Source organism: Panonychus citri, unplaced genomic scaffold (assembly GCF_014898815.1).
Source record: "Panonychus citri isolate SS breed McGregor unplaced genomic scaffold, ASM1489881v1 Contig00142, whole genome shotgun sequence".
Taxonomy (NCBI): Eukaryota; Metazoa; Arthropoda; class Arachnida; order Trombidiformes; family Tetranychidae; genus Panonychus; species Panonychus citri.
The window spans coordinates 715,805-730,306 of record NW_026515547.1 but is presented as its reverse complement, the minus strand read 5'-3'; the positions used below and the strand labels follow the sequence as shown (position 1 = coordinate 730,306).

Sequence of the window (14,502 nt, the reverse complement as noted above, 5' to 3'; positions counted from 1 at the left end):
TGGTGAAAAGGATACATCCAAAATACAATATACAGTCAAGTTCAATTGTTTGGAAACGATAGAAATGATTTGATTAAACTTAAGAATATTAATAAACCAAAAAGAGGAAATTTGCTGATAATCATGTGTTCTTATGCCCGCAACTCATCCACTTGTTGACGTGAATCTAACAAATAATGCGAAGATAACTAGACAAAAGTCACTCACCAACTAATCAGTCAAACAATTAATATTATAATAATTGATAAGTAATGATTTTGAGTAATTAATACAATGTCAAGCTTGATTGCTAGATCGTGAAATCATCCCGATAATTGTTGGCCTTTGCGCTTTTCTATCATTTGATTGTTTTAAGTACAACTTACACTCGTTTATCTACACAATCAGCAAACTCATTTGCTTTCAAGTCTATTGTGTTTTTCTAATATTAACCAGAATACAATTTTTGGTAAGATGAGCGTTAATGGTTGGAGGTGGAGCCAACGGTTATTCAATACACTTATCGATGGTGTCCATTAGTTCAAAGTGTTAAAATTAAGCTGGATTTTGGGTTAATTGTGCGCTCATTTGATTGTCTCAGGCCCTCCGGGCCTTCCTCTGTCGATTTTGACCCTTTTAATGAAGACATAACCTAACCTAATTTAAACAAACACAGGGATAAGTCTGTTGGATAGCTATTAGCTCCACCTCCAACCATTAACGCTCATCTTATCAAATTTTCTAATTACAAAACTATTACTTATTGTATTATACCCTCTTGAAATGTATGATGAAATGAAAGCTCTTTAAGAGTATTACCCAAGAGACAGATAAGGTATATTTTCATATTCTGTCTTTGATTGTATTTGATCGGTTTCTAGTGTCAACACGTCGACAAATTTTTTCCTTCTGTTATAAATACACTATAAAAACGTTTTTGATGGCAAATATTTAAAGTCGCTTTATGAAAGATCAGCCTTGTTTACTATGGTCTAGAGCCTAGATGAATAATGTTCACCTCAGCACAATTAACGCCTACTCAATTCATTCTCTTATTCGTTACAAGTTTCATCACTTTGGTCATTTTGTAAGTATTAATACATTTTCAATCAACTCTATGGATCATAATTACATTCAACTAACTGTGTTTTCCGTGAATTCGTTTTTAGTTATGTCAAACGAAAACACGCATTTTGGGAACGTCAAAATGTCAAAGGTCCTAAGCCGACATTTATATTTGGTAATACATTCGAAAATCTGAAGTATTCATTACCCGAAATGTATCGAAATTATGATGAAAAATATGGAAAAGTTTTCGGGTGAGTTTTATTTTGTAAGAGCTTTTGGTTATTTTACAGATTTTCCTCATTAAATTAATTCATGTTTGTTACCTTTACTAAAAGTACATATGATGGATTACAACCTCATTTGAACATTGGTGACTCAGAAATACTGCGCACCATTTGCGTGAAAGATTTCACAGTTTTCCCTGCGAGTTTTCATACTGTTTATCTCAATCCGGTAGAAGAAAATTTCTTGACTTTTATTTCTGGTCCCAAATGGAAACGAATGCGATCAATGTTATCGCCAACCTTTACTACGGGAAAAATGAAGAAAATGTTCAAGCTCATCAAAAGTTGTGCTCAAGATGCAAAGGCAGCTTTAACGAAATTATGTAAAATCGAGAATGGTGCCTTTGAACCGAAAACGTTCTGGGGACGTTATAATACGGATGTAATCGCTAAGTGTTGTTTCGCTGCTAATCTCGATGTTTACAGTGATGAGAATAGTACTTTACAGCAGAACTTTACTGAATTGTTCACAACAGAGATAAGTAGAATTTTGTTTATTTTCTTGGCACCTGAATGTTTGCAAAACGCGCTTAAAATCTCGTTATTTCGAACTAAAAATCTTGAATATTTGAGAGATTTATCTTTGGCTTTAATCGAGAAACGGAAAACTGAGAAAGAAAAAGTCGAAGATTTCCTTCAAAGCTTAATTGATTCAGAATCATCAGAAGTCGACAACACTAAGATAGATACAGAAAAAGTAAAATTGACCTCAGAAGAGATCGTTTCATCTTCACTCGTTTTCCTTATCGCAGGATTCGAGACTACTTCGACTCTATTAACTTGGGCTTGTTATCGGCTCTCACTCAATCCCAATATTCAAGAAAAACTATTCAATGAAGTCAGTAAAGCCGACATACAAGATTATGATGTTCTTAGTGGTCTTACTTATCTCGATGCTGTAATTAATGAGAGTTTAAGAATTGATCCTCCAATCATTGTTTTCCAACGAACTGCTCATGAAGACTACACATTACCAGGAACTAATATTTTCATCCCAAAACATACTCGAATTACTATCCCTGTTTATGCGATTCATCATGATCCAGATAATTACAGTGATCCTGAAGAATTTAAGCCAGAACGATTTATCAACGAATCACCGAAACCCTTCACATTCTTACCATTTGGAGCTGGACCTCGAATTTGTATTGGAATGAGATTCGCTCTTATCAACGCCAAACTTTCCTTGGCAACTCTAGTTCGAAATTACAAAATTCTACCAACTCGTGAAACCCCAACCCCAATGAGCCTCAACTATGACAAAGGATCGCTGGTTCTAATGGCACAGCAATTAAAATTAAAAATTGAGCCCCGATCTTGTTAAATTTCTCTCTGATCAAAAAATAGACATTTTATTGTAATTGAATCAAACTACATAATTAATGAACTAATCTAATCTCATCTACATGTTGATCAGATTATGTGATCAATTAATTGATTTAATTAATGATTTAAATCGTTCATTTTGAACCTTGGTATCCCTGTAACAATCGAATGAATAATACATGTAAATGGTCAACCTTATTAACCGGAATATTCTTAATTGATTATCACTTTCAACTCTGATTCGATTGTCTCAGTCTCGTAAGACTTTTTTAGCTCAATTTTCATTGTTAATACTATTTTAACTTGTGATATTAGCGATAATATTGTTTTCAAAATAACTCGACACTTTTGGTTGCGACATTGAAAGACCTTCCGACGAAATTATAAATTGGAAAAATTTGTGAATCTGCTATGAGCTCACCAAATAGAATCAATAAATCAATAATATTTTACAATATTTTTCCTAAAAGTCTGGCGATATGAGCTTATTAAAAATCAGATCAGTATATCGAGTATCAAAGGCCAAAGTTGAACTCAGTGGGATGTACATCTGAATCTTTTAGAGTTCGCTTTTGATTGTTACTAAAAACATTTTCTCCTCTGTCATGAAACAATTTCTTTTTCAAAATCTCATTCAATTAATCTCTTTTAGCGCTTTTTTCTATTTTTCTCTTTCTTTGGTATTTTCTACTCTCAGCTTATCACGCAGTCATTTGCTCTTCTCGTGTTACCATTTCTTTTTTTTTCATTCTTTGTTTACTCATTCAATCTTTGGTTCTTTCTTCTCTACGGTTTACAATTATTTCATCATCTTTTTTATCCATGATTTGTGTGTAATATTAATCATTCGAAGCTCAATTCTTTCCTTTCGTAACATTACTGCACATCAGTAATCAATTAGAAAGGTGAAATGTTGGAATCTTTAATCGCCCAATGGATCTTGTTGATCTTAACTGCTTCCATCAGCTGGTTTCTCTTGTAAGTAGTAACCTGAATTTTCACTAAACTGATTTTCTGTTGATTCATTTTATTTTTCTGTTTCCTTTTTTTCTAAAATAATAATAAACACTCAGCTTTGCTCGATCAAAACATACATACTGGACACGCCAAGGAATCAAAGGTCCCAAACCTACATTTGTGATTGGAAACACATTCTCTGGTTTGGATAAGTCGGTTGTTGAGATTCTCACAAGCAGATACAATAAATATGGAAAAGTTTATGGGTAAATATCAATTCTTTTCTCTTTATATCCTGTGTCATAGAGCAAAAAGATTGTCGAGTTTGAACAGAATCATGTTCATCTTGTTCAATTCTCAAGCTATTGCTTTGGTTTCAATTTCTTCAATAGATTCAATCACTGCTCTCTTGTTTTCTTTGTTCATTGTAGTAAATTCAGTTTCAAGGTTTTCTATCAAGACTTGAGTTACTTCTTGTTTACTTTTTATCTCTCCTCTGGTTCTTGTCTGGTTTCAAGGTTTATCTCTTTTGGACTAGTTCTTAAATAGTCATTCAAAATGATTCATTTGTTTATCAAAGAAAATTTAATGATTACTCTTATTTACGTATAAAATCAATGTGAACAATCAGATGTATGATTCCCAGTTAATAAGATCTTGATAACCTGGCATTCCAACCTTAGCACCAGCGACTTTACTTCCAAATGCAATTGCATCTTCAGGCTTTGATTTTCTGATGAATATGTCAAAAATTGTCGCAGCAACAAAAGTATCTCCAGCACCACAAGTATCAACGACTCCTTTTTTGGGTGGAAAAATGACCGTTGACCCAATCGAACCAATGATTTTACCTTGAGAAACTTTAGCGACTCTTGATCCTTGGTCACCCCAAACGAATATAACATGGGCATCGAACTTGATCAACTTACAGGTCTCCCGAATAGTCTCGTCAAGATCTTTCCAACCTCTCATTCGGCCAAATTCACGTTCAATGAAATAGTAATCAATCTGTTCATTGAATACTTGAGACAATCCATCTCTATCTTGTTCCAATTCAACAGAGATTATCGGTTTATCTGTTGCTGTCTGTTGATTAGATCTAACAAAACGAACCATATCGATTATCCCTTTAATATTATTACGACTCTCGACGTGAATCCAATCGTAATTAACCAAATCATAGTGAACATATTGTTCTAATGACATGTCAGGGTAGTGTCTAGAATAATGATAGAGACAATTAAATCAATTTTCATAACTTATTCGCAAAGAAACTTACTCAGTAAAATGGGTGTAAGTTCTTGAACCATTGAGAGAATTGATGACGACTCCAGTCACTGGTGTTTTCAATGTAGGATCGATGAATGAACGATCATAACGAATATTTTCTCGATCAAAAATTTCACGAAGAAACCTTTACAAACAAAAGGAACAAAAGAAAATGAAAGAAAAAAGAATCAAAATTAATCGTCACAATTAGAATCTGAATCTAAATGTATACCCACTTTGAGGCTAAATCTTCACTCAGGGTACCCAAAAGTTCAATCTCGATTTCGGGTAATTGTTCAGTGGTACAATTATTCTTATGCCAAGTTCGTAATTTTGAAAAAGCAACCGAATTGTTTGATCCATTTCCACCTAAATTCCACCTAAAATCATAACACCTAATCACATTTAGAAAGAAACATGATTAAGATTAGTTTAAATTCATTAACTACTATCAAGTTACTTACGGAAGTCCATAGTCCTCTTCAGGATAACCTTCTACCACGAATAAAGCATCACAACAAATTAAACCACTAAAAGCTATACGTTTCTTAATTTTATCCATTTTCCAATACAAAGTTGACTTTTAATTGTTTTTCATCAATTTTACAATTCTAACTGACTTAGGATCTATCATAATATTAACTAATCTTAATAAATTATCTCAAGTGTCTCATCCAATGATATTTAAGTAAGTACAAGATTAACTTGAAAGAGACAGAGAGATTGTTTGTTTTCTTGAATCTTAGTGATTAAGGAAACCCCATGAGGGATTGATAATCAACAAAGATTATGTATCTTATAAACAACTAAATTGACAATTTATCATCAAAACAATATGATAATTACATTAATAAAATCAGTAATGTCAGGCAAGGGTAGATATTGATAACTTTTGATCGTCAGTAAATGAGAAATTATCAAGCAAATATTGAGATAAATGTTAAATTGTGTAGATTATTTTGAGTCTTGTTTCCATATGAGATTAAGTTAATGAGATTGATGAGAAAATAGATGAAAAAATTGATAATTTTTTGTTGATCTCTGGACAATCAACTTGATTGGGATAAGTTTTAGTATTAATTAAGGGTCGAAATTCTAGCGAAATGATGATAACTATTAATAATATTAATAAATACGAATTTGTTTCTTTTTTTATCACTTTACCGATAGTGTCTACGATGGCCTACAACCTCATCTTGTGGTCGGCGATCCGGAACTTCTTCGTCATATTTGTGTTAAAGATTTCCATATTTTCCCTCAAAGCTTCCGATTCGCTTCTCTCCATCCGATCGAGGAAAGTTTTCTAATCAACGTTTGTGGTGACAAATGGAAACGAATACGATCCCTGTTGACACCTACATTTTCTTCCGGCAAACTAAAGAAAATGTTCTCATTGATGAAAGTTTGTGTCCAAGATGCTAAGTCTCAGTTAACATTGATGACCACTTCTAAGGAAGATGATTCCGTCGGGATGGAAGCTCAATTTGATCCGAAATACTTTTGGGGACGATATAATATGGACGTTATTGCAAAGTGTTGCTTTGCTACGAGTTTGAACGTTTACGATAACTCAGATGATATTTTTCTCCGGAATTTCACTGAATTTTTCCAAGGTAATCCTTTCAAGTTGCTGAGTTTCGCTGTTGCTCCAGGCTGGATTCTTAAAGCGTTAAAGTTGAGCTTTTTCCCGACCAAGAATCTTGAATTTTTGAGAGATCTGACATTAGCCTTGATTGAGAAGCGTAAAAACAAAGATAATAAAGCCGATGATTTCTTACAATTACTTCTCGATCTGGAAAGTGAAAACGAACCTGACAAAGAAAGTGAATCGTCGACAGGAAAAAAGTCACAATTAACTTCCGATGAGATTGTTGGAGCATCAATCATTTTCCTTGTTGCCGGTTACGAGACAACATCAACTCTACTAACTTGGGCTTGTTATCGACTTGCTACTAATCCAGAGATTCAAGAGAAACTTTTCCAAGAAGTTTCCAATTCTGATATTTTCGATTATGAAGTTTTAAATTCTCTTCCTTACCTTGATGCTGTATTATCGGAAACCCTTCGAATAGATTCACCAATCATCATGTTCCAAAGACATGCTCATGCAGATTATATTTTACCTGGAACAAGCGTTAAGATTGAAAAAGGAACTCCGGTTACCATTCCTATTTATGCCATTCATCATGATCCCGAACATTATCCTGAACCCGAAATTTACGATCCAAATCGATTTCTTAATGGATCAGTTAAGCCTTTTACCTTTTGTCCCTTTGGAGCTGGTCCTCGAATCTGTATTGGAATGAGATTCGCTCTAATTAATGCAAAACTTTCCTTAGCAGTTTTAATCCGTAATTTTTGTCTTTTCACAACTGATGCAACTCCAGTGGACTTTAAATACGGCAAAGCAACAATCATATTAACAGCAGAAGATTTGAAATTAGGCCTTAAACCAAGAACGAGCACTTGATATCTTAACCCAAAATCGATAACCTTTCTCGCCTTGTCTTACCTAAAGATTCAAAATCTTACCTTCATTTAATCAGCTCATCTTTACTCATCTTTGGATCAACTTTAGCAACTCAATTTGCTCAAATGATGAAGTTCAACTTTTCTTAATCTACACAACCAATTTACTATTAATAAGTTATAAAGTAAATAACAATCTTCTATTGTAATAAAATCTTTTTCACATTTTCTTTAAGATACCTTTACTCATTAACAATTGATCTAAGATTAAGATTACATCATTAAATGTAGATGATTGTTAACCTTCATATTTTTGATTAATTTTGATTAATATTAATAGCCAAGCGAAGCCTTTTCACTGATAGTTTGATGATTGTATTTCATATTGATTGTTTATCATCAAACCAAAGATAATTGCAATAGTTTATTTTGAAAACCCTTCAACTAAATTATCTTATATTAATAATTACATAACTAATAGTTATTAACTATTAATATTATTATATCCTCTTGACTTTGTTGTAAAATAATAGCTGATAAAGAGTGAGATACAGCTACAAGAAATTATCACCATTCACTTAGATCTTGTGATTTTAATTGACTGATTTCCAATGTGAGCGATTTGACACATTGATAACTATTAATATTATAAATACGTGTACATTGTAATAACTATTTTCTTGCTCATAATAAGTTAATTAGCTGAAATAATTTTGTAAAAGGCGAATAAAAAATTCTAAAAGAATAATGTCCACCACAACACCATTAACACCTAATCAATTGATTTTCTTGTTTATCACAAGTTTGATTGGTTTGGTTGTTTTGTAAGTATTGATAGATTTTGAAACAGCTCCTTGGACTATAATCGAATTTGTTATTTTCCTTGAATTTAGCTATGTTAAACGAAAACATTCATTTTGGGAACGTCAAAATGTCAAAGGTCCAAAGCCGATATTTATAGTTGGAAACATATTCGAAAATATGAAAACTTCATTACCATAATTGTACAGTAAGTACTACAAAAAATATGGAAAAGTTTTCGGGTGAGTTTTACTCTTTTGAGTTTAATCTATTTGTTATTTTACAATTATTCTCAATTAAATCTACTTGTTTTCTCTCGCTTACTGAAAAGCACTTATTATGGACTACAGCACAATTTGCATATCGGGGACTCGGAATTACTTCGGAACATTTGTGTAAAAGATTTCAACGTTTTCCAGTCTGGATTTCAATCTGTTTACGTTCATCCAATTGAAGAAAATTCTCTGATAAATCTAATTGGTCCGAAATGGAAACGAATGAGGTCTATGTTGTCGCCAACCTTTACTTCAGGAAAGATGAAGAAAATGTTCAAAATCATCAAAAGTTGTACTCAAGATGCTCAAATAGCTTTAACTAAATTATCCAAGAAAGATAATGGTGCCTTTGAACCGAAAACGTTCTGGGGACGTTATAATACGGATGTAATCGCTAAGTGTTGTTTCGCCGCTAATCTCGATGTTTACAGTGATGAGGCGAGTACTTTGCAGCAGAACTTCAATTCATTGTTTAATGCGAGTCTACACCGAGTGTTATTTACTCTTTTTGCGCCTGGATGGTTAACTAGAGCAGTTAAAGTCTCAATTATTCCGGGTAAAAATCTTGAATATTTGAGAGATTTATCTTTGGCTTTAATCGAGAAACGTAAAACTGAGAAAGAAAAAGTCGAAGATTTTCTTCAGAGCTTAATTGATTCAGAATCAGCCGAAGTTGACAATACTGAGAACGATACAAAAAAAGTAAGATTGAACGCAGAGGAAATTGTTGCATCTTCGGTTAGCTTCCTTATTGCAGGATTTGAGACTACTTCGACTCTATTAACTTGGGCTTGTTATCGACTCACACTCAATCCCAATATTCAAGAAAAGCTCTTCGGAGAAGTCATAAAAGCTGACATACAGGATTATGATGTTATAAATAGTCTCCCTTATCTCGATGCTGTTATAAATGAAACTCTACGAATCGATCCTCCTCTGCTCGCTTTTCAAAGAGCTGCTCACAAAAATTACACGTTACCAGGAACAAAGATTTTCATCCCAAAGCATACACAAATTACTATTCCTATTTATGCGATTCATCATGATCCAGATAACTACAGTGATCCCGAAGAATATAAGCCAGAACGATTTATCGACGAATCACCGAAACCCTTCACATTCTTACCATTTGGAGCCGGACCTCGAATTTGTATTGGAATGAGATTCGCTCTCATAAACGCTAAACTTGCCCTAGCAACTCTAGTTCGAAATTACAAAATTCTACCAACTCGAGAAACCCCAACCCCAAAGAGCCTCAACTATGCCAAGGGAGCCTTTATGCTCAGTGCCCAGAGTTTCAAGGTGAAAATTGAGCCTCGGTCTCTTTAAAATGGTCGCATGCCCATTTATTTTTCCTTAAAAAATCAGCCAACTCTTTGAATCATTTTGAATATTTGTATTTAGTAAATCTATGGAATAAATATTGATACCAAATTCCTTTTTTTGCCCATAAACCTTTAGTTAGATTCTTCGGACTTCATGTTTCTGTTCATGAACCAAATAAATAATCGAATGAATAATCAATCAATAAAATTGTCTGATCTCATTAATCGGAAATTTCTTAATTGCATTGGTGAAGCAGTGACGGATTATTTGAAGAGAGAGAGAAACAGTTTCTACTCTGGTTTGATTTTCTGAATCATTCGTCTGCTTACCAAATATTAGAATCATAAAAATGACAAGATATTAGCAATACTTTGCAATAATCAATAACAGTTTACAATATTTTTCTGAAAAGTCTCAAGATATGCGAGTGAAAAATCAGATCATTAGTATGTTGAGTATGATTGTCATCATGAAACTAAAGATTCATCGGTTCAACGGATGTTGATCATTAATTGAATTCCTAACAGTTTGGATAAGGGGAATTTTGTTTTATATCTCAATCTAATCATTGATAAATTCGCACTTGATTACATGTAAGTCTAATATTAGATCAAAGATCAGCTCTTCAAAAAGATCTGAGTTCTCAAGCTCTTGTTAACCATGAACTCAGTTCATGATCACAGTAATTAAAACTTCATATTTCTGATTGATTCTGATAATGGAGTACAAGTTGTACCTAAATTAAGTACTCAATTGTTTACTATTTAATCAACAAACCCATTGACTTTACAAAAGGAGATTTAATAACACATATAAAATCAACTTAATGATTTTAAGTTAATCCAGTTTATATGTAATTCTTACATGTATTAAAAGTACATTGATTTCAGTGGGATAACTTTTAGTGCTGAATAATAATTGTTTCTGGTTAATTTTGAACTAATTGAAGGTATTGAAGTTCAATATTGTTAATTAGTGATCTTTACAAATAATGTTCATCACAACTCAATTAACACCTAATCAATTGATTCTCTTGTGTATCACAAGTCTCATTACTTTGGTCATTTTGTAAGTAGATTTTTAATCTTTACATGTTAATCAAGTCTAATTGTTTTCGTTTTTCTAAATTCAGTTATGTCAAACGAAAACATTCATTTTGGGAACGTCGAAATGTCAAAGGTCCAAAGCCGATGTTTATATTTGGAAATATATTCGACAATTTGAGATCAGCAGTGCCCGAAATGCATCGTAATTACTACTCTAAATATGGAAAAATTTTTGGGTAAATTTTCTCTACTAATTGAAGTTTTTTCGAATCGATTGATCTTTATTATTATCTATTATTAATTAGTACTTATGATGGATTGCAACCTCATCTGAATATTGGTGACTCAGAAATGATTCGAACGATTTGTATTAAAGATTTCAACGTTTTCCCTTCTGGGTTTCATAGCATTTACAATGATGAGATTCAAAGTAAATTTCTCACTGTTCTTTTTGGTCCTGAATGGAAACGACTTCGATCAATGTTATCACCAACATTTACTTCGGGAAAGATGAAGAAAATGTTCAAAATCATCAAAAGTTGTACTCAAGATGCTCAAATAGCTTTAACTAAATTATCCAAGAAAGATAATGGTGCCTTTGAACCGAAAACGTTCTGGGGACGTTATAATACGGATGTAATCGCTAAGTGTTGTTTCGCCGCTAATCTCGATGTTTATAGTGATGAGGCGAGTACTTTACAACGAGTCTTTCACGAACTATTTGATGCACAATTGGCAAGAATCCTGTTCATTTTTTTGGCACCTGAATGGTTAACTAAAGCAGCTCGAATCGCAAATGTTCCTACTAAAAATCTTGAATATCTAAGAGATTTGACTTTGGCCTTGATTGAGAAACGGAAGAATGAAAAAGAAAAAGTTGAGGATTTCCTGCAGATCTTAATTGATTCGGGATCATCAGAAGACAATAATAATGGTAAAGATGATTCGAAAGTAAAATTTACTCCAGAGGAGATAGTTTCATCTTCGGTGATCTTCCTTTTGGCTGGGTTTGAGACTACTTCGACTCTATTAACTTGGGCTTGTTATCGGCTCGCACTCAATCCTAATATTCAAGAAAAACTATTCAATGAAGTCAGTAAAGCCGACATACAAGATTATGATGTTCTTAGTGGTCTTACTTATCTCGATGCTGTAATTAATGAGAGTTTAAGAATTGATCCTCCAATCATTATTTTCCAACGAACTGCTCATGAAGACTACACATTACCCGGAACTAATATTTTCATCCCAAAACACACGCGAGTTACTATCCCTGTTTACGCGATTCATCATGATCCAGATAATTACAGTGATCCTGAAGAATTTAAGCCAGAACGATTTATCAACGAATCACCGAAACCCTTCACATTCTTACCATTTGGAGCTGGACCTCGAATTTGTATTGGAATGAGATTCGCTCTTATTAACGCCAAACTTTCCTTGGCAACTCTAGTTCAAAATTACAAAATTCTACCAACTCGAGAAACCCCAACCCCAAAGAGCCTCAGCCATGCCAAAGGATCGTTGGTTTTAAGTACAAAAAGTTTAAAGCTAAAAATTGAGCCTCGTTGATCAACAAACAAATCAACGATTAACAATTAATGTTTTAATATCTTGCTTTCATTACAATTGTGAATAATTACAGTTCGTCTTCCATTGGACAAAAATTAACACATTTATTAGCTTGTTCAAAATTGGTTACGTTTCCTTTTTTTTCCTCTAGAAAATTTTGAGTTGAAATTGGTTCACGAACATTGATTTTGAACACAACGGTTTTGATTGAATTTGTTTTTAATATATTTATGTTCAGTTAAATGATTCAAAATACAAGAAGAAGTTGAAATTACTCAATATATTTGAGAATCAAGATTGAATTTGAGCGGGTTCATTTTGTTGAGTTGCTTTGATTGTTTGAATCTTTAGATTTTAGCACCAGTGGATTTGAAATTCGGAAAATACTTGATAACATTGAGGCTAAATTATTGAAAAGTTCAGCAGATACTCCCCTTGGAACGATAAATTGAATTGTCTTATTTTCATAGCTGGTCGGTGAAAAAGAGGCCATTTCAATCATAAATCCTTTGATACATTTGAGAACTAGTTCAGCTCGTTTTAAGCACCAATTCAATGTTATATCATCGGAAAGTTCATGAATCAGTAGAAGAGGTAATGATATGGTATTAATATCATTCCAATGTGCAACCTTTAAGATATTACGAAGTCCTAATATAACTGAATGCCGGGAACTAACATCATTAGAATAAATTGATTCATCAATAACCAAATGAAAGACAACATGTACTTGAGATAAATTTGAATGTCGAGTCATATAAAAATCTCCTGGTTTGATTGGTGACATTTCGATGGATTTTTTATTCGCATCAAATTTACTGGCCTTCAATTTAATTGAGCTTAATTGTTCTTCTATGTTTGGAAAATGAAAATCCGTTGATTGTAAACATTTTTCACTAAATTCTGAGAAAATGGAACAAAAATATGAATCAATAATAGAAATCGAAATGAAAAGAGATCCAAATAATATTCAACTTGCATGAAAATTTACCTTTTTTGATTCCAGTGTAACAATTGATTCTATTATCGACAAGTAAAATGAGCCCAGAGAGAGAATTGGAATAAAGTGACATCGCAGTTTGAATTCGCAATGGATTCGGCTTTAAAACTAAGCTATAAGAAGAAATGAAAAAGAAAATTAAATGGAGAATTGATTTTACGTTCATTTGATAGAATGAAATTAGACAATTACCTGGAACTTGAATCACATAGATCTAGAATCGGCATTGACCTTAATCGTAAATTATGAGAAGATTTTAGTTGAGAACTTAAATTGATTGTGAAACTTTCTTCCATATCTGCTAATCCAACCTCTTCGATGTCTGACCATTCGCCATTGATTAGAGATGATTTATTTCGTTCATTTATTTCATCAACCAAATTTTCTCGAGCTTGTTGACTGACAAAATCTTCGTAAATTTTACAAATCCAATCATGAAACTCTTTCTTTTGAGCTGATTGTAGATCATAAATTGTTTGATCCCATCGGGTTTTTAGAGCTTCTACCTTATTGAAATATCGTAACGAGAGTCGATTAACATCCTCATCTGTAGTTCCCAATTGATCCATTTGCTTGAGTAGTTTATCCGTTTCATCAGCTTGTTCCTCACAGACAGAACTTAATTCATCAATTTTACGAGAGACCAAATCCTGAACGGCGACTCGATAGGAATGATCAAGGAAGATTATTGGTTCAGTTAAGAATCCAGAATGAATTAGACGATGATATTTCTCGTAAAACTGGCAATCCTCATCCGAAGATGATTTATTCAACACCTTTGATGATTTACTTTTGTTCAATAGTAATTTATCAAAATTGAGTAAATGTTCACTTCGTTCTTGAATATTTTCATCTTTGATGTATCTCTCTTGAGCTTCAATGAATCCATTTAGTTCAAATTTTTCCTCTTCCTTCGACCCATTGTCGCAATTGTTTCAATAAAATATCCTCTAAATTGGGTGGAATATCATATTTATAGAAAATGTAATAAGCCAATTCTGATACAGTAACACAAGATGCCAATGGTATTGTTAGCTGATGATTAATATCAATTCCATAGCGATCATATTTAAAGTTGAATGTTTTTTTCACTCCATGTTCCATGATAGTGACAATGGTGAATCAATGAA

The 14,502-nt window shown here is 32.9% G+C and overlaps 4 protein-coding genes across 4 annotated transcripts; 2 read left to right on the top strand and 2 right to left on the bottom strand.

The window, feature by feature from the left end:
• Positions 1 to 800: 800 nt before the first annotated feature.
• Positions 801 to 7,587, top strand: LOC128396055 (uncharacterized). Its single transcript, XM_053356576.1, has 6 exons — positions 801 to 1,066; positions 1,149 to 1,298; positions 1,383 to 2,652; positions 3,559 to 3,635; positions 3,731 to 3,880; positions 6,054 to 7,587. Exons 1-6 carry the CDS (start codon positions 990 to 992, stop codon positions 7,351 to 7,353), a joined length of 3,024 nt encoding a protein of 1,007 aa, XP_053212551.1. The 5' UTR covers positions 801 to 989; the 3' UTR covers positions 7,354 to 7,587.
• Positions 4,181 to 5,546, bottom strand: LOC128395917 (ketohexokinase-like). The gene is made up of 4 exons (XM_053356410.1): positions 5,348 to 5,546; positions 5,120 to 5,278; positions 4,894 to 5,028; positions 4,181 to 4,833 (listed from the first exon to the last, which is right to left on the bottom strand). Exons 1-4 carry the CDS (start codon positions 5,443 to 5,445, stop codon positions 4,242 to 4,244), a joined length of 984 nt encoding a protein of 327 aa, XP_053212385.1. The 5' UTR covers positions 5,446 to 5,546; the 3' UTR covers positions 4,181 to 4,241.
• Positions 7,588 to 7,875: 288 nt separating the features above from the next.
• Positions 7,876 to 12,494, top strand: LOC128396054 (cytochrome P450 3A24-like). Its single transcript, XM_053356575.1, is given in 5 exon segments — positions 7,876 to 8,176; positions 8,246 to 8,395; positions 8,485 to 9,747; positions 10,887 to 11,036; positions 11,106 to 12,494. Coding segments are annotated over 5 exon segments (2,907 nt in total). The 5' UTR covers positions 7,876 to 8,099; the 3' UTR covers positions 12,373 to 12,494.
• On the bottom strand, positions 12,457 to 14,476 carry LOC128395895 (protein C12orf4 homolog). Its single transcript, XM_053356375.1, is given in 4 exon segments — positions 12,457 to 13,275; positions 13,364 to 13,485; positions 13,565 to 14,287; positions 14,289 to 14,476. Coding segments are annotated over 4 exon segments (1,623 nt in total). The 3' UTR covers positions 12,457 to 12,685.
• Between the last annotated feature and the right edge of the window lie 26 nt (positions 14,477 to 14,502).

Excerpts from the sequence above, each read along its gene's own strand:
- LOC128396055 (XM_053356576.1), top strand. The coding sequence starts at position 990 with ATGTTCACCTCAGCACAATTAACGCCTACTCAATTCATTCTCTTATTC. Across the intron at positions 2,653-3,558 it reads AAATTGAGCCCCGATCTTGT|AAAGGTGAAATGTTGGAATC; the intron begins TAAATTTCTCTC and ends GTAATCAATTAG. Across the intron at positions 3,881-6,053 it reads AAATATGGAAAAGTTTATGG|TGTCTACGATGGCCTACAAC; the intron begins GTAAATATCAAT and ends CTTTACCGATAG.
- LOC128395917 (XM_053356410.1), bottom strand. The coding sequence starts at position 5,445 with ATGGATAAAATTAAGAAACGTATAGCTTTTAGTGGTTTAATTTGTTGT. Across the intron at positions 5,029-5,119 it reads AGTGAAGATTTAGCCTCAAA|GTTTCTTCGTGAAATTTTTG; the intron begins GTGGGTATACAT and ends TTGTTTGTAAAG. Across the intron at positions 4,834-4,893 it reads ACTTACACCCATTTTACTGA|ACACTACCCTGACATGTCAT; the intron begins GTAAGTTTCTTT and ends TCATTATTCTAG.